The sequence below is a fragment of the Gopherus flavomarginatus genome, chromosome 4 (genome assembly GCF_025201925.1).
Source record: "Gopherus flavomarginatus isolate rGopFla2 chromosome 4, rGopFla2.mat.asm, whole genome shotgun sequence".
Lineage (NCBI taxonomy): Eukaryota > Metazoa > Chordata > Testudines > Testudinidae > Gopherus > Gopherus flavomarginatus.
This window is the reverse complement of record NC_066620.1, coordinates 105,324,698-105,348,967: the sequence shown is the minus strand read 5'-3', so window position 1 is coordinate 105,348,967 and position 24,270 is coordinate 105,324,698. Positions and strand designations below refer to the sequence as shown.

General features: G+C 40.8%; 2 protein-coding genes across 4 annotated transcripts in view; one reads left to right on the top strand and one right to left on the bottom strand.

Annotated features, from left to right (window-relative positions):
* SHPRH (SNF2 histone linker PHD RING helicase) overlaps positions 1-24,270 on the bottom strand; it is a 1,098,091-nt gene that overhangs the window by 698,062 nt on the left and 375,759 nt on the right. The window lies entirely within an intron of this gene.
* ADGB (androglobin) overlaps positions 1-24,270 on the top strand; it is a 217,489-nt gene that overhangs the window by 70,617 nt on the left and 122,602 nt on the right. For all 3 annotated transcript variants that reach the window (XM_050949423.1, XM_050949422.1, XM_050949424.1), the window contains 3 exons: positions 3,625-3,799; positions 5,575-5,665; positions 12,326-12,470. In XM_050949423.1, the coding sequence (XP_050805380.1) occupies positions 3,625-3,799; positions 5,575-5,665; positions 12,326-12,470 (411 nt within the window). The remainder of the gene's footprint in view (positions 1-3,624; positions 3,800-5,574; positions 5,666-12,325; positions 12,471-24,270) is intronic.

Below are 24,270 nucleotides of genomic sequence, written 5' to 3'. Positions count from 1 at the left end.
AAAGGAGGTGTAACCTGTTAATATATTTACAATTAATTCACTCATCCAGCCCAAAAGCTATTTGTAATTATGGAGAGGGGAGGATTTCTTGAAACATTAGCTTTAGATGTAAGGAATAAAAACAAATTTTCTCTTCAACTTGATTCCTATTACTAATAATTAGAGCACTTAAAGATTATTAGTCTTCACATAATAAAGAAATGTCTGGCAGTACTTTTTTGAGACTGTTTTGAATTAGCTGTGTTTAATATCAGTTGGACCCAGGAGTGTGTTCTTTGTTTAAATTGTATCGTGTTACTAGAAGGACCGCTGCAATTTAATCCTGTATAATTGATGTGTTTAGCACAGTTTCTCTATGCTACTGGTAATTTATAGTAATCAGAAAGCAGTCTGGAAGTTTACTGGTTGCTTTCTGTCCTGTCATATGGAGAGTCAAGTCTAATTCCCCGGTTTTGGCCTCAATCCCTAATGAGGCAGAGATTACCACAAAAGAGGTGCGATAGACCAGGTGGAGTAAGGCAGATCTGAGGTGTCATTTAGACATTTGTCCGATATGGTCATTTAGTAGACTCAAGGATGAATGGTAGTCTAGGGGGCATAAATATAGAAATATACTATTTCCTCTGGACATCTTTTAGGCAAGCCTTGTTCAGACCATTTTTGGGGACCCAGAAATCCACCATTGGAAAGTAATCATATTTTGGAAGATTAGTTTAATTTCGTGGTTGAGATCCTGGCTCCATTAAAGTCAATGAGAGTTTTGTCATTCAGTTCAATGGGACCATGATTTTTGCATTTTTTTCTTTTGGCCTACTTTATTGGTTTACATCTCCTAATGCTTGTATAGCTGGGTTTTGGCTAGTTACAGAAAGAATGCAGAGTTACTCAAATAAAAGGGGAAAAATCAATAGTTTGATATTACTCTAGTATGCATCTTGGCCAACAGTTATCTGCCAAGATCTACAGTAAAGTAGCTAAACTGGTTGGCTACAGTGCAGAATCACTTCTAAACACCAGTTGGCTTTGCTTCTTACATATGAAGTACTATCTGTTTAAATGTGTGCTTCCCCAGGCACCACTCCTGCATGTTATATGTTCAGGAGGAAACATCACATCAAACTGATGAGATTGCTTATGGATCTTTTCTGTATTCTGGCTTGATTTCTCTTTATTTTCAGTCACACTGTCAATCACAATCACAGTAATTGTTGCAGAACTAGTGGAGTTCTAGGGATGCTAGACAATGAGCGGGAGCAATGGGATGTGCTTTTTGTTGGAATGCAGTATAAAGATGAGTAATTGGTGTAGTTTGTTTAGTGAACAATGGAAGATACATAGCTAAAAAAAGAAAAAGAAAAGATGTCCAAATATTAACACTAAACATTAAATAGTGAAGGAATATACTTAAATTGGAAGATAACTGTTTAAATGGGAAGAGCACCACTCAATGTCCATATCTAAAATTGCTCTTAGGTCATAGTTATAGGGCCCAGCTGTAGTGTCTTTACATACAACCACATGTACTAAAATAGACAGTGAGATTAAAGGACTAATTCTGATTAAAAAACAAATATTGCTGCAGAATGATTTTACGTTACGGATGTTTTCACGAGCCACCTAAATAAGCCAGTTGCTTAGTAAAACTCTGCCACCTTGTAGATGTCAGCATGAAGCTGTGGCCAACACTTCAGAAAAATAATGTAATCCTTCTGCCAGGCCAAGTTGATAGCAGCAAAGGCTGGGTTCAGTACGTAGGGGTCCCCTCCCAACAATGTAATGCAAAACCAGCTCGAGCCCCCACCCAGTGACCTGGGAAAATCTTACACACACTCCTGGGCACCTCGAAGAAGCAATACTTCCCCTCTCACAAGCACAGAGTCTCAGTGTAGCAGAAAATGTTTAATAACATGAGATAAACGACATCAGCATTAAATTGGGAAAACACCACAACTAGAGTTCATAGACCAAACTATGAGTAAAGACCCACCCCAGCAAATTGGGCCGTGCCCTTTCCCTTTGATTCTTGAGTCAAGCAACCCAAAAATCACCCAAAGACCCCAAAGTCCAACACCCCAAAAGTCTCTTGAGCCCAGCAACCCAAGAATCACTTACAATCCCCAAAGTCCCACAACCCAAAAGTCTCTGTCCTGGGTCAGTGCAGCCCCAGAATTCAAAAGTTTATCTGCAGGGTTTTACTCCCCCAGCCTGGGTGGAAAGGGGGGGGGGTATTAAGGGGCACCTTACGTGGTCCAAGGCCAACTGCCTCACCTCCCCATGGGCTTCTGCTTCCGCCTTCACCACAAACTTCTCCGCTCTACCAGCCACTTCTCTCCTCCAACCATCCCACAAACTGCTCTAGCTGCTCCGCTCCACCAGTCTTCCTGTGAGACGCTCCCGCTGTCTCCGCAAACTGCTCCGCTCCACTCCACTAGCCACTTAGCAATATAGCTTCAGGCTCCCCCACTAGTCAACACAGCACTCAGTGATCTCAGCTCTTAGTAACTTTAGCTCTTTAGTGATTTCAGCTCTTAGCAATTTCAGCTTGTAGTAGGGGAGCCCCAGTGCTGGTGCACCATTAGCCCAAAGTGAATTCAGCTCAGCAGCCCATAACTAGATTCCTAATGGAATCAAAATTAGCTCTGACATTCAACAGTGGAGAAAGGAGGAGCTGAAATGAGTGTTTCAGGCTCACAAAAGGGGCCCACGCCACCAGCCTCTCTCAATTCACTGGGTTTTGGAACCCATGTCCCTTGTCTAGCAAATGCTACTTAGTTGATGGTAAAAGCAGCAAAGAGTCCTATGGCACCTTATAGACTAACAGACGTATTGGAGCATGAGCTTTCCTGGGTGAATACCCACTTCATCAGATGCATCCGACGAAGTAGGTATTCACCCACGAAAGCTCATGTTCCAATACGTCTGTTAGTCTATAAGGTGCCACAGGACTCTTTGCTGCTTTTACAGATCCAGACTAACATGGCTACCCCTCTGATACTTAGTTGATGGTGAGACCCTCTGTCATAAAACAGTTTCGTGGTCCTTCATTCACATAATCAGGGTAACAACACATTATTCCTCCTGCCCCAATAGCAAAGAAACTGAGAATCCCCCAGCTGCCAAAGTGACCATTTTGGGCTGCTGTGGGCTCATGCTAGGCCAGGTGGGAGTGCCTTTGCAAACCAGATCAGCCCCTGAAGTTCTTTTCCATACTCGCCACAATTCACCGCCAGATGTCAGGGTAGAGCTCATCCTGACTCTGCTTACAATATTTTTAAAAACATTCTTAAAACAAAGTGTTGTCAGCCTTCCTCCTTTTTTCATTCCACTGCTGTGACACAGTATCACTCGATGTTTATCTCCAGAGCTGAAAAACGCATTGTTGTGGCTGAAACAACTTTTGTATGATAAATCCATTATAAGTAAAAAGTATTTAAACCAAAAACATGCCATTAAATTTTGACTCCTGATCAGTCGTCTTTGCTAGACATGTTTCGAACAAGGAGCTGACTAAATATTTCATGTTAAATCTAATAGTTTTCAAGATTCTGTAGGCTTACTATTTAGCTCTATTAGCATGGGAAAGGAAAACTGCCATCACTGAGTTTATCCTTCTGAATTTTGCAGGCTGATTCCTCTGAGAAGTTGAGGCAGTATGGACTTTCCCACATATACAGCCATCCTGTGCTGGTGACTAGGACTAGGTCCTGTCCTCTGGTAGCTCCACCAAAACCACCGCCAATTCCTCGATGGAAACTTATCCGCCCGAAAAAAGAAACTGTTGTGACAGATGAAGCTCAAGGTTTGTCTACTCAGACCTTACAAAATATATTTAATTTACTATGAATCACAGTTAAAGTTCTTAGTGTTTCAGTTGTGAACCAATGTAGTGGAAACTCCTGGCATTTAATTTCAGTGGAGTTACATCGCAGCTGAATTTTGCTCCTTATTTTTGCACCCTTGTTTAAGGCTTTTCTCCCCATTCTCTCATAAATGAGTGTTTGTAGAGGCAGGATATATCATTACTGGAAAAAATCCCCAAACCTGAATTAAAGATTTGGAGAGAATCAGTGATGGACTTAATCACTTTTTAACTGAGAACACAGAAACTGGAAAGCTTTGAGAAATTATTTATTTATTATTATTATTATTATTAGAGCTATAGGGACACGATGTTGATAGCACAGTGCTTAAACATGTGCTTTATTTTAAGCATATGGATAGTCCCACTGACTTTATTGACATACTTACACTGTATATCTACACTGCAGCTGGGCACAAGCCTCCCAATACCAGATAGCTAGACTTGCGCTAGCAAGGCTTGAACTAATGTGCTAACAATTGCAGTGTGAATGTTGATGTCTCTGTCATCAGCTTGGGCTCTCAGGTCCACCGGCACCCCGTGTCTGAGCTCGGGTGGCTAGCCTGAATCTCTGCTGGAGCTGCAACATCTATACTGCTATTTTTAGCATGTTATATTGAGCCCCGCTTACATGCGTGAGTCTACCCTGGCAGGGAGACTCAGAGCTGCAGTGCAGGCCTATCCTTGTTGGCTCAGGCTCAGAGTAATCAGCACATGGCAGTATATAAGCTCTGTGTGCACACAGTGCTTTATTTAAAGGCACTGTTGACTGTCTCCTTCCATTCTTGCACTAACTGCAGGAATGGCAGAACAGGAAACAGGCCTACATTTCTAAAACATGCCGTCTTTTGGGCTTAAATTTCCTCAATAGCAATTTCATAATTGTCTAAGAGAGTTCTCATAGACTTGCTCCTGAAGTCTTTGTAGAGAGTCTTGCAGATCAGAAAATCGCCTAACAGTATTTCACTAAGAATTCAGGAAGTTTCCTTAAATAACGAGTTGGAAATTTAATGGACCATTTTTATTCAGTTATTCCAATTGTGTGCATGCACTCTTAAAAATTGGTCCTTAATAGTTATTTCTCAAATACTCTTCATTAGAAATATTAGTAATTTTCACTTTGAACAATAATGCAGTGGTAAGTCTAATTTACAGACATTTCATGCATGTAGATGTTATGAATTAAGACAGGTTTTTTTCAGCATCTTAGGCATTATATTTATTTATTTGAAATGAACCAAATCCTTAATTCCTTACTTGGGAAAACTTGTATTGACTTCAGATGCAGCTTTCTTGAGGATGAGGTAATAACTGAACTAGGTGGTCAAGATTTGACCCAATATGGCTTGGTTGCTTGCAGGGAGCTATTGGGTTATTCAGCTGCAACTATGTCAAGGGGCTAAAGGGTTCTCATAGATAGTAATGACATTGCAAAACCAAGTTGTAGAAGTGTCCACTTCATATTTCAAAAGTGCTGCTGCATTAAAATCTTTTGAAAGCTGTAATTTCAAAAATCACAGTGTTTTACAAAAGTACAATTAACTGGAACTTTAATGGTTTAGTATATACAGCTATCCTTGTAATGTCAGATTTCACCTTGAATTGTACCAAAAGTAGCCAGTCTTAACTCTTTTTTGAGAATTTTTATTTTGAACAATATCACTGGTTTTAGTGCTTTAAAACTCATAATAATCTTTTTATTTTTATTTTTTCAGAACCTATAATAAAGAAACCTGAACAGTATATCGAGATTGCTAGCCCATTTCTGAATTATAGAGTCACTCCTATTGCAATGCCCACAAATACGTAAGTAAATTAAACTTCCTGTACAATAAGGGAATGCACTTATTTGTTTCAATATAGTGTTAACATTTCTGTTCAACATTCATCATGTAACCAATATAAAAACAAAGTATTGTGTTTATCTATAATATGTAAATTGTTTACTTTCATTTCATTTCATTTACCTTTTATTTGAGATGTAATTGCATAAGAAATTATCCCTTTTTAAATTAAGAATGTCTAGGAGCAATTGAAATCCAGAATTTTCAATGCACATGTTTCCCATTTACCTTTCCTACATTATTTTGACCTGTATGCCAGACAGTTCTTCTCTCTTCTCTCAACCCTGCTGTACACACCATGGATCATTTGGTCCAAAAGTGGGAATTTTCTTTCCCCAAATATTTATGGGCTTCATCAAAGGCCACTGAAATCAATAGAGTCTTTCTACTGAATTAATCAGGGCCTGGGTAAGGCCTCTTTAGTATTTTCTTATAATAGGTTTTTATTGTTTTTCTTTTCTCCTTTTGTTATTGCATTGAAAGATGAGATTTGCAGTAAAGATGCTCAATGTTCCTCTTATGTCTACGGGGTTATTAAATGTTAAGATAATCTTCGCCACAATTATGAGTGATGTGTGATTTTTAGCTGAATATGAAAATTGGCCTCAGGAACTAATTTACTTTAAATCATCTCTAAATGATAGAAGAAATGGATACTGCTCAATTTGCTTCTTTTTTAAATTTCTCCTCTTCCTCCACTTTGCATTCTTCCTAAAGCTTCTGGCTGAGGGGTAATTATGAATGTGTTCTTCCTGAAGTACAGTATAGGGTGCAGTTGCTGATAGTTATGTTAGTCACGTGTAAAAGAAAAGGTGGGAAAAGTTTTCATTTTCAGCTTTATATTGGATTTGCCAGAAAGGCAATACATCAAGGATCTCAATCACAAGGATGATTATACTCTTAAAAAGAACCATAACTCAATGATTTGTTGATTAAAAGACTACTTGCCTCAGAGATTTCACTCTGCCCTCAAGACATTTTGCCAGTTGTTTGATTCATTGGGACAAAGAATGGAACCTCTAAGAGCTCCCTTTCACATTCATGGCTCTCATGTAATGGAGCTCATGTCATCAGTTCTACACTCCAGATCTGTGACAGCAATTTTTCTCCTGAAGAAAGGTTTCAGACTTCTCAGAATGATTTTTCTACTTCAGAATATCTTCAGATAGCTTTCAGATTTTCTCTGTTCTATTGAGCCTCATGGCCTCTTGCACATATGTCATTCCTCTAGCCAGACTTCAGAGGAAACCATTGCAAGGCTGGCTTGAACAATTCATTGGCTTCCTTTAAATAATATGCAGCAACAGGCCATTTGTGTCTCCTGAAGTTACGTTTTCACAAGTGCAGTAGATAATACCATAACATGCTTGCAAAGGTGCCTCTTTCAACCATCTGCAATGCTGGTAACAAATACTTCAACACTGTTAGGAAGCTGAGCTGTTTCAACTCACAATCAAAGACTTTTGTACACATGAGTATAAAAAAACTTCACATAAACGTCCAGGAACGGAGAGCAGCCTGTCTGCCTAACAAGGCTTCTCTCCTAACAGGCCCCTTCCTTTGCACTTGCATGAAGAATTCTACCACCATATATTTTATTACATTGAAAAGCACCACATTAAAAGAACATTAACGTTGCAAAGTCAAGCAGTCAAAAGTTAGGAAATACCAGTATTAAAGCTATCTGTGCAACTTTAATTCAGCCCTCTTATGTGTATGCATTTTGATGCAGTCTTAAATTACATGATCACATACTATTTTTTCCATAGGACCCCTGCCTCGTTTAGGATGGACACTTGCTCTGGGGATAAATCAGGGTTGTGCTGTGAAGGAAACTGTTGTCTGTAGGACATTTGCTTCATTAGTTGCAGAAGTTGGAAGGTGTGTTATGAGTGAGACCTCGTCCACACTTGCAGTGATGTGTAGGATACATGTAGCTACACATTGCTGTGAAAGGCAGGCTAAATCCACATGTATCTACACATGGCAATGAAAGGCTCTGGCAGTGGGATTCTATACTGCTAAACTTAGCAGTGTAGATTTGGAAGACACTGTTTGGGTGAGTAGAGAGCTGTGTAGGATATATACAGTAGGGTTCAGACATGTAGAGCACCCTACTTGCCTAAACAGTACCTCACTGTCTACACTGCTATTCATACCGATGCTAACTGGACATTTTGTAAGTGTAGACCTACACTGAGGCAAGGATTGCAGAAAGAAAAAGGATGGTCTCCTGGTTAAGCCAGCTAAACGGAGTTTTGAATTCTGTCCCTATCTCTGTCACAGATTTCCTGTGTGATGCTGAGAAAGGCATGTAAACCAAAATTTCCACAGGTGACCACTATATGTTTCTCATTTTCAAGGTGTTCAACTTGAGGCATTTGTGATCTAATTTGTGGTCTAATTTGCAGAAGCACTCACAACTGCAACTGCATAACTGTGGGGTGTCCAGTCAGATTATTCTTTTCTCTCATGAGTGTCAGTGGGGATGTGAAGGTTGTGGGTGGTGGTGTCTTTGTGATGAAATAATTCTTTGGGTTGGAATCAGGGAAATAATTATTTTAGTTCTCCACATTTTATTATGGTGTCAGGTTCTGTGGTGGGGCAGAAGTGATTGAAAGGCTGGTATTGCACTGGTATTGCACCTACCATAAGATACACCCCTTCATGCTGGAGAGAAGGAAGTAACAAAGTCATACACAGTCCAGTGTGCCCTGAGAAGGCATCACAGTGGCATAGCCATTAAAACAAAAAGCAAAAAATGGAATCAACTAAGTTAACTCCATGACTCACAGAACATTACCTCTAGGAGAGATCATGACACCAGGACCCACCACATGGACACTAGACGATGCCCCAGTATCATCAGATAAGCATAAGATTACCCCTAATTGGAGCTGAATTATCTGTACTCCCTAAGGGACTGAACATCCGCCTCATCACAGAATCTGATAGCATACTAATTTTGAGAACTATAAGAATCATCTGACTGGACTCCCCCAATGGATGAAACCATACAGACGAGATCATCATGTTTATTGCTTCAGGAAAGAAATCAATTGTTCAATCCTTAACAAACATTACATCCCCCACAATCTCTCCACTGCCAAGAGGACAGCTATACAATCCAACCACCAGACAGTGATCACAGCAGCAGACATAGGAGGCACCATTGTAGTCCTCAACTGTGATGACTATGTCAATGAGGCAACCAACAACTCTCTGATACCACCTACTATAAAAAATTCAAAGAACACCGCACACCACAGTTCACACAGGAATTTAGGATATTGTCAAATCCTTTCCCAAACAACTCCAAAAGAAACTCTACAAGTTCACCCTGATGAACCCACCCCAGTGCGAACTTGTAGAGTTTCTCTTGGAGTTGTTTGGGAAAGGATTTGACAATATCCTAAATTCCTGTGTGAACACTGGTGTGGGGTGTTCTGTCTACTACCAAGATACACACACTAGGGAACCCGGGAAGACCCATCATATCTGACTGTAACATGCTTACTGAAGGCATGTCAGGACTCGTAGAAACCATCCTCAAACTACATAAAGGGCCAGTTTTCTCCAGGTCACAACTAATTTTTTCCAAAAACACCACAACATTAACAACCTCCCTCAGAACACCAACCTTGCCACCATATTTGTGACTTCCCTATACCCCTTCTGTTCCACGCTGGAACCTATATGGGGTAGCATCAAACAATTACAACCCATGCTTGATGGGAACCATATTCTGAACTCTGTATTTTGACCTTCAAACAACCCCCGAACCTTGCCAAGTTTGTCATTAGAAGCAAACTCCCCATAACCAAGACACATCAACTCAAAGAAGCACTAGATGCTGCCGGAACAACAAATGCAAAACCTGCAAACATATTTTCACTGCTACAATAATCAATACCCCTGCAACAAACCTTTCAAGATCCATGGGTCCTACATATGACTATTGTAACATATACCTCAATCAGTGCATCAAAAGCCCCAAGAACAACTATGTGGGTGAAACCAGACAATCACTATACTGCCGAATGAACTCTCACAAAAGAATGATAAAAGATAAAAACACTATATCACCCAGGGACAAACACTTTAATAGTCCCTCCATATCTAGCTCCTCAGTCTTCATCCTCAAAGGAAACCTGCCCTACACCTTCAAAAGACCAGCCTGGGAGCTTAAATTCATAAGTTTGCTAGACACTAAAAGTCATGGACTCAGCAGAGACACCGGTTTTATGTCTCATTACAACAGTCTGTAGCAGGGGTCTCAAACTCAAATGACTACGAGGGCCACATGAGGACTAGTGCATTGACCAGAGGGCCGCATCACTGACACACACCCCTTGCTGCCTCTGGCCCCGCCCCCCACTCCACCTCTTCCATTAGGCCCTGTCTCTTTCCATCCCTTCCCTGCCCCATTCAACCCCTTCCCCAAAGTCCCCGCCCCAATGCTGCCGCTGGGGGTGCAGAAAGGATGCAGGGTGCAGTGGGGGCTCAGGGCAGGGAGTTGAGGTGCAGGAGGTGTGCAGGGTGCGGCAGGGGGCTCAGGGCAGGGAGTTGGTGTGTGGGGTGCAAGAGGATGAGGGGTGCGGCTTGAGGTTCAGGGTGCAGCAGGTGGCTCAGGGCAGGGAGTTGGTGTGTGGGGTGCAAGAGGATGAGGGGTGCGGCTTGGGGTTCAGGGTGCAGCAGGTGGCTCAGGGCAAGGAGTGCAGGAGGGGTGCGGGATGCGGAAGGGGGCTCAGGGCAGGGAGTTGGGTGCAGGAGGGGTTCGGGGTGCGAGCTCCAGCCCGGCACCGCTTACCTAGAGCGGCTCCGGGATGGCAGCGGCATGCACCGGGGCCAGGGAAGGCTCCCTGCCTGCCTGCCCTACCCCCCAGCGTCCAGCCCCACGCCACTCCATTCCAGGAAGCAGCTGGAACCACATCCCTGCAGCCCCTGGGGGAGAGGGAGGGGCTCAGGGTTCCATGCGTCTGCTGCTCTTGCCACTTCTCCAGGTACCTCCCATGAAGCTCCCATTGGCCACGGTTCCCTGTTCCCAGCCAATGGGAGCTGCGGGGGGCGGTGCCTGGAAGGAGGCAGTGCAGGAGCCCTATGCCTCTTTTCCCCTCTCCCCTCCTCCGCGGACCAAAGGGGCATGCTGCCAGCTGCTTCAGAGAGCAGCGCAGAGCTCACAGCTCCACAGGGGGCAATCCCGTGGGTAGGCAGAGGGGTGGGGGCAGGGTGGTGGTGCAGGGAGCTTGGTGGGCCAGAGTCAAGAGCCCCGCAGGCCACAAGCGGCCCATGGGCCACATGTTTGAGACCCCTGGTCTGTACCCACTAACCCTCCTTTGCTGTATGACTGCAGAGGTGTTAATTGCTCACTTCATCTTGAATGGTCTCTTTATGCTTAACAGTCTGTACCACCTTGTATTTAGCTGTGACACTAAAAATTACCTTACCCAGACCTGAAGAAGAACTCCGTGTCTCTTCAACCAGCATAAGCTGGCCCAATAAAAGATATATGGGCCTGGTCCACACTGGGAGGGGGGGAGGGAAATTGATCTAAATTATGCAACTTCAAACTTCAGCTACATGAATAACGTAGCTGAAGTCAGCATACTTAGATCTACATACCGCAGTGTCTTCACTGCAGTAAGTCGACTGCTGACGCTCCCCGTCGACTCCACCTACGCTTCTTGCGCCGGTGGAGTACCAGAGTTGATGGGAGAGCACTCAGCGGTCGATTTATTGCGTCTTCACTAGTCGCGATAAATTGAACCCCTGCTGGATCGGTCGTTCTGGAGGTGAGTGTAGACGTGCTCTGCCTTACCTACTTTGTCTCCCTCATATCCTGGGACCAATACAACAACACTACAAACAACCGTTTTAAAAAAGCAGTTATTGACTTATAATATAATTCTTTAATGTTATTGAGATGATGAAATTTCTTACCTTTTATTTGTAAAAAAGAATTATATAGATGATACATAACGAAAATTGCTTGACTTATTTTTTATTCTGTACCTTAAGCAATTTGCCTTAAAATGGAGAAATATCTATAAATGAAATGTGTTGAAATAGTAAGTGGAGTAATAATTATAAATAAAATGCTGTAATATTTGTAGATTAGCTCCTGCTCCCACTGAAGTCAAAGGCAAAACTCCAATGTATTTCAATGGGAGTAGGATTGGGTTCTACATAGATTTTCACATTTTTGTCTGTCTTGTATCCATGGAGATGAATTTTGAAGAAAAAACCAAAACTGCTTCCTATAGCCAAAAAGCCCGCTTCCCCCAGCTTCCTCTGGTATCAGTCTTCTGGATGTGTTCTCCCCAGTGGCCACAGAAGGTCAGCCATTAGTAATGATGTTTTATAACTTTGCAGTACAGGTATATGGCTTCCTCTAAAAATTAGATGGAAAAGTTATATTGTGTGTGTATGCACGTGGTGGTAAGCCCGTAATGACACTGCTTAGGTATACTGCTATCCTACTGGGGTGAAAAAATAAACAAAGGACATAAAAATGTAGATTGTTTTGTAAATCAAATCCTTATTTTTCAGATAAGATAGTTATGAAGACACCTTAAAAACAAGTATGTGTATTAATGTGTTTGAGTTTTTCTTTATTATATAGCCATTTTCCATCATCTACTATCAAAAGAGGATATAGTCCTGCATCCACCCTCCCTTCTGTCATTGAAAGTGATGAAAATGTAAATGATATTTATTTGGATCTGAATCAAAATATGAGATTCTTGAGTGCAGAAGATAATTCCCAGGTAATAATGTTACATTTAAAAAAAAAAAAAACTAACCCAGTTTTGTGCTGCAAATGACAGTGGAAGATGGAACATAAAATTTTTAATAGATGTAGATTTTTTTTAAAAATGCTGTTACTGTATTGTTTCTTTCTGCATTAAAATTAACCAGCCTTTTACCTTTTTTATAGTTAGTCTTCCTACCTAGTAGGCATCAATATATCAGCATTTCCATTTTAACTTTCTATTTTTTGCAATATGTAGCTCATGCATTAAATCTTCTAATCCTAGTTTGGCTGTTTATAAAGAAGAGAAAAACAGCTCTTTAAAAGAGAAAACATGGATACAGTATCTCTCTCTTTCTCTTTTTGTTTTTCCTTCTCAGTAATGTCACTCTGTGGCTATGTCTACATTTATGGTGGTGTGTAGAGTACAGACACTGCATACCGCCCTTGCACAGGTATAAATAGCAGTGTAGATGGTGATGTACTGATTAGACAAGTAGAATAAAGACACTCCAGAACATAGCTCTCTACATGCCCAAGAAGTGCCTTCTCTGTTTACACTGCTATTTTTAGCAATATAGTGTTGCACTGCCAGACCCTTTTCCCACTGTAGTGAAAGACTATGGCAGCAGGGAAAGGCTCTAGAAGCAGGGAGATGCCAGAGTCTTTCTCTGCTGCGTCCCCACTGCCAGAGCCTTTCCCTGACACTTGTAGATACACACTGCCCTGGGACACACCCTCCTTTTTACAGCAGCGCATAGCTATACCCATAGGAGCCAACTTCCCCTCTGTCCTGTGAGTGCTCAACACTCCCCCTCCCCCTGCTCCACCCCACCTTTTCCCACTCCAGCCCTGCCCCCTTTCTGCCTCCATTCCACTCCCTTCCCCCACCCTGCCTCTTCTCTGCCTTCTTCCCTGAGTGCACCATGTTCCCGCTCCTCCTTCTCCCTCCCCGAAAGTCCTAAGCACCACCAAACAACTTTTAGGTGGCAGGAATGGGAGGAGCAGGGATGTGAGGCGCTCATGGGGGGAGGAGTAGGCGAGGAGCTGCTGGTGGGTGCAGAGCACCTGCTAATTTTTCCCCGTGGGTGCTCCAGCCCTGGAGCACCCACAGAGTTGGCATCGCCTGTGGCTATACCTACCCTATATGCTTCCATGGGTGTGGACAAGGCCTGTGTCTGACTTTGAAGCCTAAAAAGCTTGAATCAGTGAAAAAGGATGGAAGCAGCTACAAGTGAAGTTAAGACATTTGTTTAGAATATCACTAGGATCAATATCACTGGGATTATCAGTTTGTTAGTCTCCAACCTTGAAGTTCTCAGCCATTTTTGGCTTTTGTATACACGTGACTTTACTGTTTACCCTGATATAGCAGCATAGGCTTTACACTGCTAGTGTGTGTGTTTATAATATGTTTACTGTATTTCAGTTACAGTACAGAGGTTACCTAGATACACAGTTACTTGGGAATAAATAACCCTCAAAACTAGACATGTAGGCCAATATTTTTAAGAAGGATGCTTTAAGTTAGTTTCTGAGTCCATATTTAGGCACCTAAATAAGTCTTGTTTTTCAAAAATGTTGAGCACCTTTTGCTGCTGTAATGTGCTTCAGATTGTAACTTTAGACACTCATTTTTAGAAAATGCTACTCATAATATCTAAAATGAGTCATGGTGAACAGAGAGCAGGAGACTTTCAAGCAAACAAAGTGGCAGATGGAATTTAAATCATATAACAGAACATACTAGTGGAGGTAGTAATTAGTCTCTGAGGATCAGATCATATATTGGTGTATACTGGCACAATTCCATTAACTTAAATAATACTTTGCACTTCTACAGTGCCCATACATCTTGAGTTCCCAAACACTGACACACGTTCTGTCAGTTATGCTCATACAAATCATGAGCAACTGATAGGATTTGGCCTTTGAAGACTTCCAAAAAGTGTAGAAAAGGGTTGGCATTCTTGACAGTCACATATTATCCAGCACAAATAGAACTTTGTTAGGCAGTAGTGCCTCATTCGAAAGTTTGAAAATGATTAGGTCGCTGGTGTGCTGAGACTGCTGCCTATCATGTAATATTGTTCCCTTGTACTCTGTCTATATCCAGCTGTTGTCTTTTGTTTTATACTCAGATTATACATAGGCTTGACATAATTTGATTTTTGTTTTTATAATCAATAGGGTCATATTGATCATTTTTAAGCAATTTTTATTTTTATCAACTTACATGTTCACAATTGTGGGAATTTATGGGTGGTTAGACAATTATTTAATAACAGTCGACACTGAGATTTAAAATGTCAAAACTTTGCCCATTAAACCACAAATTACTAACATCTTATGTCAAAATATACAAACTAAATAGCATTAACTCAATCTTTAATGAGTTCTCAAGCAGCATTTTTCTTTCTTTGTCTATCTGTAAATTTTGATTATTATCAATGGAAATATTTTTCATCAGTTTGCCTGGGTGTATGGAGAAATTGAAGTTCATCAACATTTAATGATAAAAATCTAATCCTTCCTAGTCCAGTTATAAGATCCTTGAGGCAGGCACTGTCTTTTTGTTCTATCTTTGTACAGCACCTAGCATAGTGTAATTAGGGCTCCTAGGCACTGGGGTAATACAAATAAATAATATCTGAGTCCTATTGTATTAGATGCTGTCAAGGCTGATTCTCCACTTGGGCACTTTGAGTGCAGAAGGTGGGGGCCCACAAGGATTCTAAAAATTAATACTGGCCACTCCAGGCTTGTATTAAACTCCCTATGTCACAGTTTCTTTCTAACCTTGGAGGGGTAAATGCTGCCACCACCCAACTGCAAAATAAACCCCTTGGGATCCAGGAAGGCTCATTTGGGAATTCCTTCCTGTGGGGTACCCTCAAGCCCTTTCACCCCCCCTTCCGTGGAAGAGCTGAGAAAGAAAGAAAAAGGAAATTATTTGTTGCCCCCAGCTGATTAAACAACATGCACAAACCTCTTAGGGACAAAACAATCCAATCCTGTTCTTTAAAAAAAGGTAAATTTTATTAAAAAGAAAAAGAAAGAAAATACATCTGGAACTTAGGCTTTTGCTATATTTAAAAAACCCACTTACAAATTTTAAATATCAAGAATAACCTTCTTGAGGTCCATCTTAAAGGTTACAAGCAAAACAAAAAGCATTTGGGATTAGCACAGAGGAGTCCGCAAGCCAATAAGAAATAAAAGAAATAACCATAATTGCGTCTTTAGACGTTCCCTGATTTACTGACACATTTGAGGGTTCCAGATTAGTTCTAAGTATGATCTGATGATCTATGATCATACCTGGCTTAAAGCTTCTCATAGCATAACTGCTCCCTGTTCCTCTCTTTCCCAGAGAACTGGAACACAGACAAAGGGAAGTTTTTTTCCCAATTTTAAAAAGTTCTAGCCCCCACATTGGTTCTTTTGGTCAGGTGCCCACTCCTTTCCTTTTTACCCGTGGGCTTGTTAACCCTTTACAGTAAAGTAAGTAGAGAACAGCTCCTAACATTGTTTTTTACAGCTAACTGGCTGGCTGAGTGTCCATAAAAGGGAGCACCACCCCTACCGCCCCTTCATTTATCACAGATACTATGCAGAAATACTAAGAAATCATAAACCCAGCTCCTAAGAGCTTACCACAGTTCTCCCCTGTATTTGGACTAGGAAGTAATGATAAAGAATGAAATTTCTTTTCTCCCATTTCTTTGCATGCAGAGTGATTAGAATATGGAAAGGAATGAAAAGGAAAGCCATTACCATGGAATTTAGTCACTCATAGTTGGTGCTGATCTCAAAGGGGAAAAAACAACAAACTCCTTAATAGCTCAGTCTCAAAGATATGACAGAGATGAACCAGTTATTTAAAAATCCCCACTGTCTGTTTCTGGCACAAAATGAAAATATAAACGGGGGCAAAATCCTCCCTTTTAAATATTTATAACTGATGCGCTATGCCCACCAACAGGGTCATAAATCATATTTGAGGATTACAAAGATCTAACTGAGGGTGTTATTGACCTCCTTCATAAACAGTCAGATAATATCTTTTATTAAGACACACCATGTTCCATAGCCAAATGGCAAACTCAGATAAACAGGGTTTGGTGCATTGAAATAAAAACATTTCCCATTGTGAATATCCTTGATCATGTTTGTTTGTAACATTTTAAAAGCAAGTTTCAAGTATGTAGGACCAGATCTTCAGCCATTGTAAATTGGTGTAGTTTTGTCACAAAGTATCCCAAACTTGTTGGTGGAGGGAGGTTCTTAAAATCAAATACACTGTTTCTGATGTAGGATGTGTGTTTTTATATAAAATAAGATATTTAATGTCATTAGTATGGCAAGTTTTAGATTTTTATTTACAATGTGCATGAAAATCTTTTAAAAACGTGTGAAAACAAGTTGTAATAGAATCCTATTGTTTATTATCATTATAAGCTGAATCAGTGTGTTGAAACTCTATATTTCTACAAATATAGACAGATGACTGTGTGCCAGAAGCATAAACGTTGCTTGGAATGTTACTTTAATTTTCTCCTGTAGTTTCTGGCTGTAGAAACCACACTGATTGTGAATTCGGGTCTTTCACAAAAGGGCAAGGAAGCAGAGAGAGTCAAGGGCAAGTAAGAACATACATGAGACAGATATTGCGAAAAATGGAATGGTAGGAATGGGAGTGGGAGTCAGACTGAGGGCAATCTGATTCATAGATGAAATGTAAGATGTCATGAGCAACTAATTGACCTATACTTGAACCTTACTTTTGCCTCAGTTTAAATCTCAGGTGAAAAATTTCATACCTATTAATGGGGAATTCAAATTGGAAATAAGGAAAAAAGAAGAGTGTGTTTGTGTGCGCGCATGCATTTTTATAGACATATGCTGCCTGCCATGAAAGACAAAATAGTGATTATAAATTGATGAAGAATCCTCCTCATTTCACACACATTTTAAATGGCAAAAATCACCTTCAGAAGCATAGAGCTACAGCTGGTCAGTTTTCTTTCATGGGACACCTTTGTCTCTTTGTTTTAAAGAAATATTGAATTTATTTTGAAGAGGCCTGCAGTCCTTACTTGAGATAAGCAATTCAAAAACAATGCTGAAAGTGAAGCCTTGATATCCCTGATACACAGATTATTGGCAATCTCTGTTTTTTAATCTTATAGTCTACAAAGTCTGGATAACTTTTTCTCCATTTTTAAGCATCAAGAGCTTTGTGTTTAAAACCTTCAGGAGATAGGCTGGGTAAATACTGTTCTACACCATATCAATTTAAGGCCCTCCAATAAAAGGCACTTACATACCACTTTACATCTAAGGTTCTCAAAGCACTTTTATTCTTTTACAATAAAAATTGTCTAACAATTATTTTTGTACAAATTTCAGGGTGACATTTCAAAGTAGTCTCTTGTCCTTCTTTTTGACTGCATACATTTTATTCATTGGGGGGGGGGGGAAACTATTTCCTGAACAAAGGGGAGTTCAGAATTTGGTTCATCATTCATTTTTATGCTTATTCCTCTTAAAGGTAAGAAAAAGGCAAAAGATTAGATTATACATTTGTCAACTGTTCAAAACACAGTTCTACCAAATTCTTTTGAGAAGATGACCCTGAATGACTGTTTCTTTGTAGCTCTGCCAACTAAAATTCACACTTGATTTATCCAGGATGGAGAATATTCCTTTTACAGAAGTGTTAACCTGTGACCCTCACCTGATCTTAGCAGGTCCATAACTGATAATAAACCAGTAACCTACATGTTAAAATAAGTTAGGCTGCTTAGAAAATGCAAGAAGGGTAAACAAATATAAAATATTTGTTTAGGCTTTGCAATAAGCTACATTATGGCCTGATAAGGTATAGTGATTAATATGAGGCCTAGCAAGGCCTGGCAGGTAGTATGAGTTACAGTAAGTACTTGACTTAGGGTTATAAGGTTTGTAGAGTTTTTACAATATGTAGCTTGTAATGAACAAGTACACTGCAAAAACATGAAAATGTTTTTTTGGGATTTGTAGTATGTGTAACCATGAGGTTAACATCATTAATGTTTTGGAAAATGTATTAATGCAGTATTGACACAAATAGCTTATGTCAGCAATTAAAACTCCAATTATAGGTACTTGGAAACTCACATATGGATAAGGGGCCAACACCTAAGAAAATATAGCCACAAATGGTGTCTCCTGTCTGGTACTGGTCAAAACCATGTCTGTTTTTGACTCCATACTGAATGGGGGACAAACCTTAGAAAACCAGGATTGTACAGCTTAATCTTGGATAACTGGCTTGCCTAGGCACCAGGTAGCTGCTGGAGCCTTTTCCCTGTGTTGCCATCTTGCCGTCGCCAAACCCACTCCCATTGGAAAGAAGAGAATTTTTCTCCTTCAAATTGCAAAGACATTTAATCATTGAATATTAAGCATAATTACAGACTATTGCACTACGATATCCAGAAATCCTCAGACTGCTGCCCTTTTTAATCATCTTCCTTCTCAGCTACTTCAGTCTCATACTCTGATACTGCTCTCCTCTAGGCCATCCAGAATGCAGCTGCTAGAAGTCATCATCTTTGTCCATTGACTTAACCACATCCTCTTTAAATATTTCTATTTGTTCCCCTTTTCTATGACACCAAAGACTTCTTGACCTTGTCTTTAACGCCCCACATAATGCCACCATTACTTACATATCCAAATTAGTCTCACCATAGCCAGCTTCCTCTGCTCTGAAGCTTCCCAACTATGTGTGCCTTTTTTTTTGGAGGCTGTCCATATACTTGGAATGCCCTTCCAATTATGGTCTGCCAATCTTCTATCCCCTCCTCACCTAGCTCTTTCCTTAAGATTTGCTTCTTACACCCTTAAAGAAGTGAGTGAAAAATAGAATTTTTTAAAGAACTAACTCACCATTATGTACATATATCTCAACTGCGTAACTGCACAGTCTTTCAACTGTACCAGTGTTCTTCCTCCAAATCCACTACTGTTTGTTACTGCCACTTACCATATTATATCTAAAATTTGAACCTGATCCTGCAATCCTGCAGTTAGTTCAGTTGGACTGTTCATGTGCATAAACTTGTACCCAAATGAATGAAGGCCTTAGTTTATAAGCGCTTCAGACTTCTTCCTAGTTTTCTAGGCATTTTCTTTAGATGCCTAGAAAATGTATCTTCAAAACAGTGATTTCACAACATCATCTTGCCTGAGATTAGGTATGTAAAATAGATTCCTCCAACATTAGTGGCATGCAGAAATAAAGTATGGGAAATCTTGTCAGTGGAAAAAATGAGACACAGCTTTATTTGGTTTTGAACAAAATAAATAGTGTCATGGTGAGTTGGCAACAACAAGGGCCAGGTTCAATATCTAGGAGTTCCTCTTAGCAATTTAAAACAGAATCAGCTTGAGCCCCCAACTAGGAACCCAGGAAAACAAATACCACCCTTGGTGCCGCTAAGAGGCAATACTTCCTCACTCACAAGCACTGAGCCTGTGTATAACAAGAGAGCTCTTATTAAAAGGGAAAGGGAACTTAGCATTAATTTGGGAAAACACCACAACCATATTTCAAAAGCATGTAACCAGAAGCAAACACCCACCCCACAGTACATTGGACAATGTCCTTTGACTTGTGGTGTCAAAGTCCCTTTAACATCCTACTCACAGTTGTCCTTGGTCAGTGAAAACCCAGAATTCAAAAGTGAGTTCATGTGGTTCACCTCCCATCCCTGAAAGGGGCGGGGGAGCGAATGGAGCAATACCTTCACTGGTGCCACTCTGTAACTGGCCTTAAAGCCACCATAGTTTAACATTACCAACTTAAATGCCATTATCTTCAACACAAGAAAAAAATTAATTACCAAAAGCCTGAGAAAAGTTCAGAGAAAAAAGAATAAAAACATCTGTCAAAAGGGTAGTTGACATAAAAGGAAAAGTCTATAAGTTTGTGGGACGCTTTAACATTTTTCAGTGCAAAGGTGAAACATAAGTGCTTAGGACCATTATCAAGGACATCCTCACCCACTGATATTTTCTTCAATGCCATATTCAAAGTGGGAATAAGAAACAAGCAGTTGTGGAGAATCTGTCACCTTTGTTGAGCAGAAAACAACTTGTGCAATCTAAAAATATCATGTGGTAGGAAACATGAAGGTAGAAGAATGAGAAGGAAGTGGATTTTTTTTTTAAAGGGAAGGGGGACTTGTATTTTAGTTTCCTGACTTACTGGTGATGGGTTATTCTTAAATTGTACCATAGCACTTAAGATGTACAATCATGTCAAGATCATCTAGAACAGTTGTGGGCAACCTGTGGACCGCAGACCACCCATCAGGGTAATCTGCTGGTGGGCCACGAGACAGTTTGTTTACATTGATTGTCTGCAGACATGGCCACCTGCAGCTCCCAGTAGCCGTGGTTCACCGTTCCCAGCCAATGGGAGCTGCAGGAAGTGAGTGGGAGGTGGTCCCATGTGAATGCACCTCAGAACTCTTTCTTTGCTCACCAAGGACAACCAACAGTGCGGTGCAGCGGAGGGAAAGCGGACTGGTGTGATAAAGGGACATTTGTTCATCAGACTTTCACATCACAAGATGTAAAACTGAGGCAAAGGACACTGCACAATGTGCCATGGTGCTTTTGGCTATGTGCTTTTGAATCAGTGTTATGGTGTTTTCCCAAATTAATGCTGGGTTCCCTTTCTCTTTTAATAAAAGTTTTCATTTGTTATAGCAAACTCTGTGCTTGTGAGTGGGGAAAGTATTGCCTCTTAAAGGAGCCCACAGTGGTGTTCTGTTTTCCCAGATTACTAGTTGGGGGTTCAAGAAGATTCTCTTTTGTAAAGAGGAAGCCTAGATATTGAAAGTGGCCCCAGGTGCTGCCGACTCCACCTTACGCTACTAAGCTGCCTCCTCTTTTGACTAGAGGCCACATTAGCTGTGCAGCAGAGAAGGCATCTCAGTTGAAAGTAACCATTTGGGTGTGAGCTTGCAGCAACAGCAGCCTGGGTAGTACTGCTTTTCACAGCCACAAATTGCTTTAGTGTTTCCCCAAAGATCAAGGGACCTGTGACCAGGTGTTTCATGAAGCCAAAAGGCCAGCTTGAGAATAAGTTATGATCTGTAAGAAAACTCAGTGACAAATTCCTAACCCTAATGATGTTTGCTTTTTCCTTATTTTCCATGGAAGAGAGCTAGAAATGTACTTATTTTTTAAAATGAAAACAGATTAGCCCAGACATTACTAGGTCCCCAAGAGAATGATGGAGCCTGAGGGCTTTGCATTTCACATAGGCTGGCTCTGGGAATACCTTGCAAAACATTTGCACTCCGACATACACATCAGAATATACAAACATAGTGCATATTGTAGCAATTTCAGATTTTTTTATTAAAGCTTTGGAGGACACAACTATTATAAGCAGCAGCTAGTCACAATCAAGGCATTAAAGACTAGACCTAGGATCTTATCATAGTGCAGGAAGCCTTATTGGAATGGTGCTATGAACATTATACAGCGTTTTAGGAGTACAAATATTTTGGGCTTTATCTTTTCTTCCAGAGCTCAGGTTTTTTTTACTTTTATTTGAGGGGTGGGAACTACAAGAGAAAGATTGGGGAAAGGAGATATGGTATGTTCCAACTTTTTAAATTGTTTTCCCCTGTGTGATTGGTTTGAAAATAGCCACATTCTTCCCCTTTCCAACCCTCATCTCCTCAAGTACTGCTCCCTTAGATAAACACACATACAAAGATCTTCAGAGTTAGCTGAAACAACTGTAGTGAAGAAAATTAGTAAAGCTGCTATATTTGTGTCTGAGTTTCACTTCAGAATAGCATAGATTCTCTGTGTCAGTAGCTGTAAATATAAGGTATTCCCTGCCTATTATTTTCATCCTACTGCTTACGCCTGATATTTTTTTTAATAAGTTTTAATTTTTGCTGTCTGGCAGGAATGCTGCATGGGAAATAACAATATCAGAAAATAGAACTGACTCTGCTTCCTCTTAGTGCTTGATTAAATTAATGTTGCAGTATATGTGATTCATGACTCCTGCAATATGCCTTTTGATTTTACAAAAAAAACCTTCTCATATCACTAATGAATATTAAATTAGTTCATTTAAATAAATATATTTTATGTGTGGTTGCCATTCTCTGGGCATTCTGATGAGGGGAGCTTCATTTATCAATATTGCCACATTACCAAAGGGTAGTTCCTCAGCTTGATGTCAGTGTAGCTATGACAGTTTACACCAGCAAAGCCTCTGCCCCATATATTAAATTCATATTTAAGGGACTTGTTTTTCCATAAAATGCCTTTTGTTATATCCGTTGCAATGTTAATTCAGAAATTTTACCATACATAACAGTAAAGCCAATGGACTTTACTATGTGATTGTCCGTGCATCCCCCAAGATGAGGTCTTGAAAGGTTTCAGAGTAGCAGCCATGTTAGTCTGTATCCGCAAAAAGAACAGGAGTACTTGTGGCTGAAAATTTATGCTGAAATAAATTTGTTAGTCTCTAAGGTGCCACAAGTACTCCTGTTCTTTTCTTGATTGAAAGGCGTAGATGTGTGGCCATTGCAAAGCCCCATCTGGCACTTGCCTAATGTGCCACGAAAACAATGCTAAAGGGAGTGCATCTGTTTTGCAAGCCTTAACAAGTGCAATGGCTTAGTGTGCATCTGCAATATGATATGCCTATGTTGCCTGAGTGCGGAAGGTGTTTACTCCCACTTTGGTACTCACTAGTTCTCAGAACCACAGTTTGGCAGAGTGCGTGTCTATGCATACATACATGTCTGTTTGCATGTATATTTAGTAGACACACAACACACATTTAGTAAGTTGCTCATCCATGTGATTGATAGCATTCGTCTCCATCCCATCATCATTCTGCTATGAATTCATCTCTGTATGGCCTGGTCTACACTACACATTTAAACCGATTTTAGCAGCGTTAAACCGATTTAACGCTGCACCCGTCCACACAAAGAGGACCTTTATATCGATATAAAGGGCTCTTCAAACTGGTTTCTGTACTCCTCCCCGAGAGGAGTAGCGCTGAAATCGGTATTACCATATTGGATTAGGGTTAGTGTGGCCGCAAATCAACGGTATTGGCCTCCGGGCGGTATCCCACAGTGCACCATTGTGACCGCTCTGGACAGCAATCCGAACTCGGATGCATTGGCCAGGTAGACAGGAAAAGCCCCTCGAACTTTTGAATTTCATTTTCTGTTTGCCCAGCGTGGAGCTCTGATCAGCACGGGTGGCGATGCAGTCCCAAATCCAAAAAGAGCTCCAGCATGGACCGTATGGGAGATAGATACTGGATCTGATCACTGTATGGGGGGACAAATCTGTTCTATCAGAGCTCCGTTACAGAAGACAAAATGCCAAAGCATTTGAAAAAAAAATCTACAGTGCTGTGTGACAAGTGTAACAGGAAGCCAAAGAATCAAATGGACGGCTCAAGGAGGGAGGGAGGGGGTACCGAGGACTCCAGCTATCCCACAGTCCCCGCAGTCTCCAAAAATCATTTGCATTCTTGGCTGAGCTCCCAATGCCTGTAGGGTCAAACACATTGTCTGGGGTGGTTCAGGATATAGCTCGTCAATTTACCCCCCTCCCTACTCGTGAAAGAAAAAGGAAAAAAATCGTTTCGTGACTTTTTTATATGTCACCCTATGTCTACTGCATGCTGCTGGTAGACACGGTGCAGCGGCAGTGAACAGCAGCATCCTCTCCCCTCCCTTCCCCGGTGGCAGACGGTACCGTAC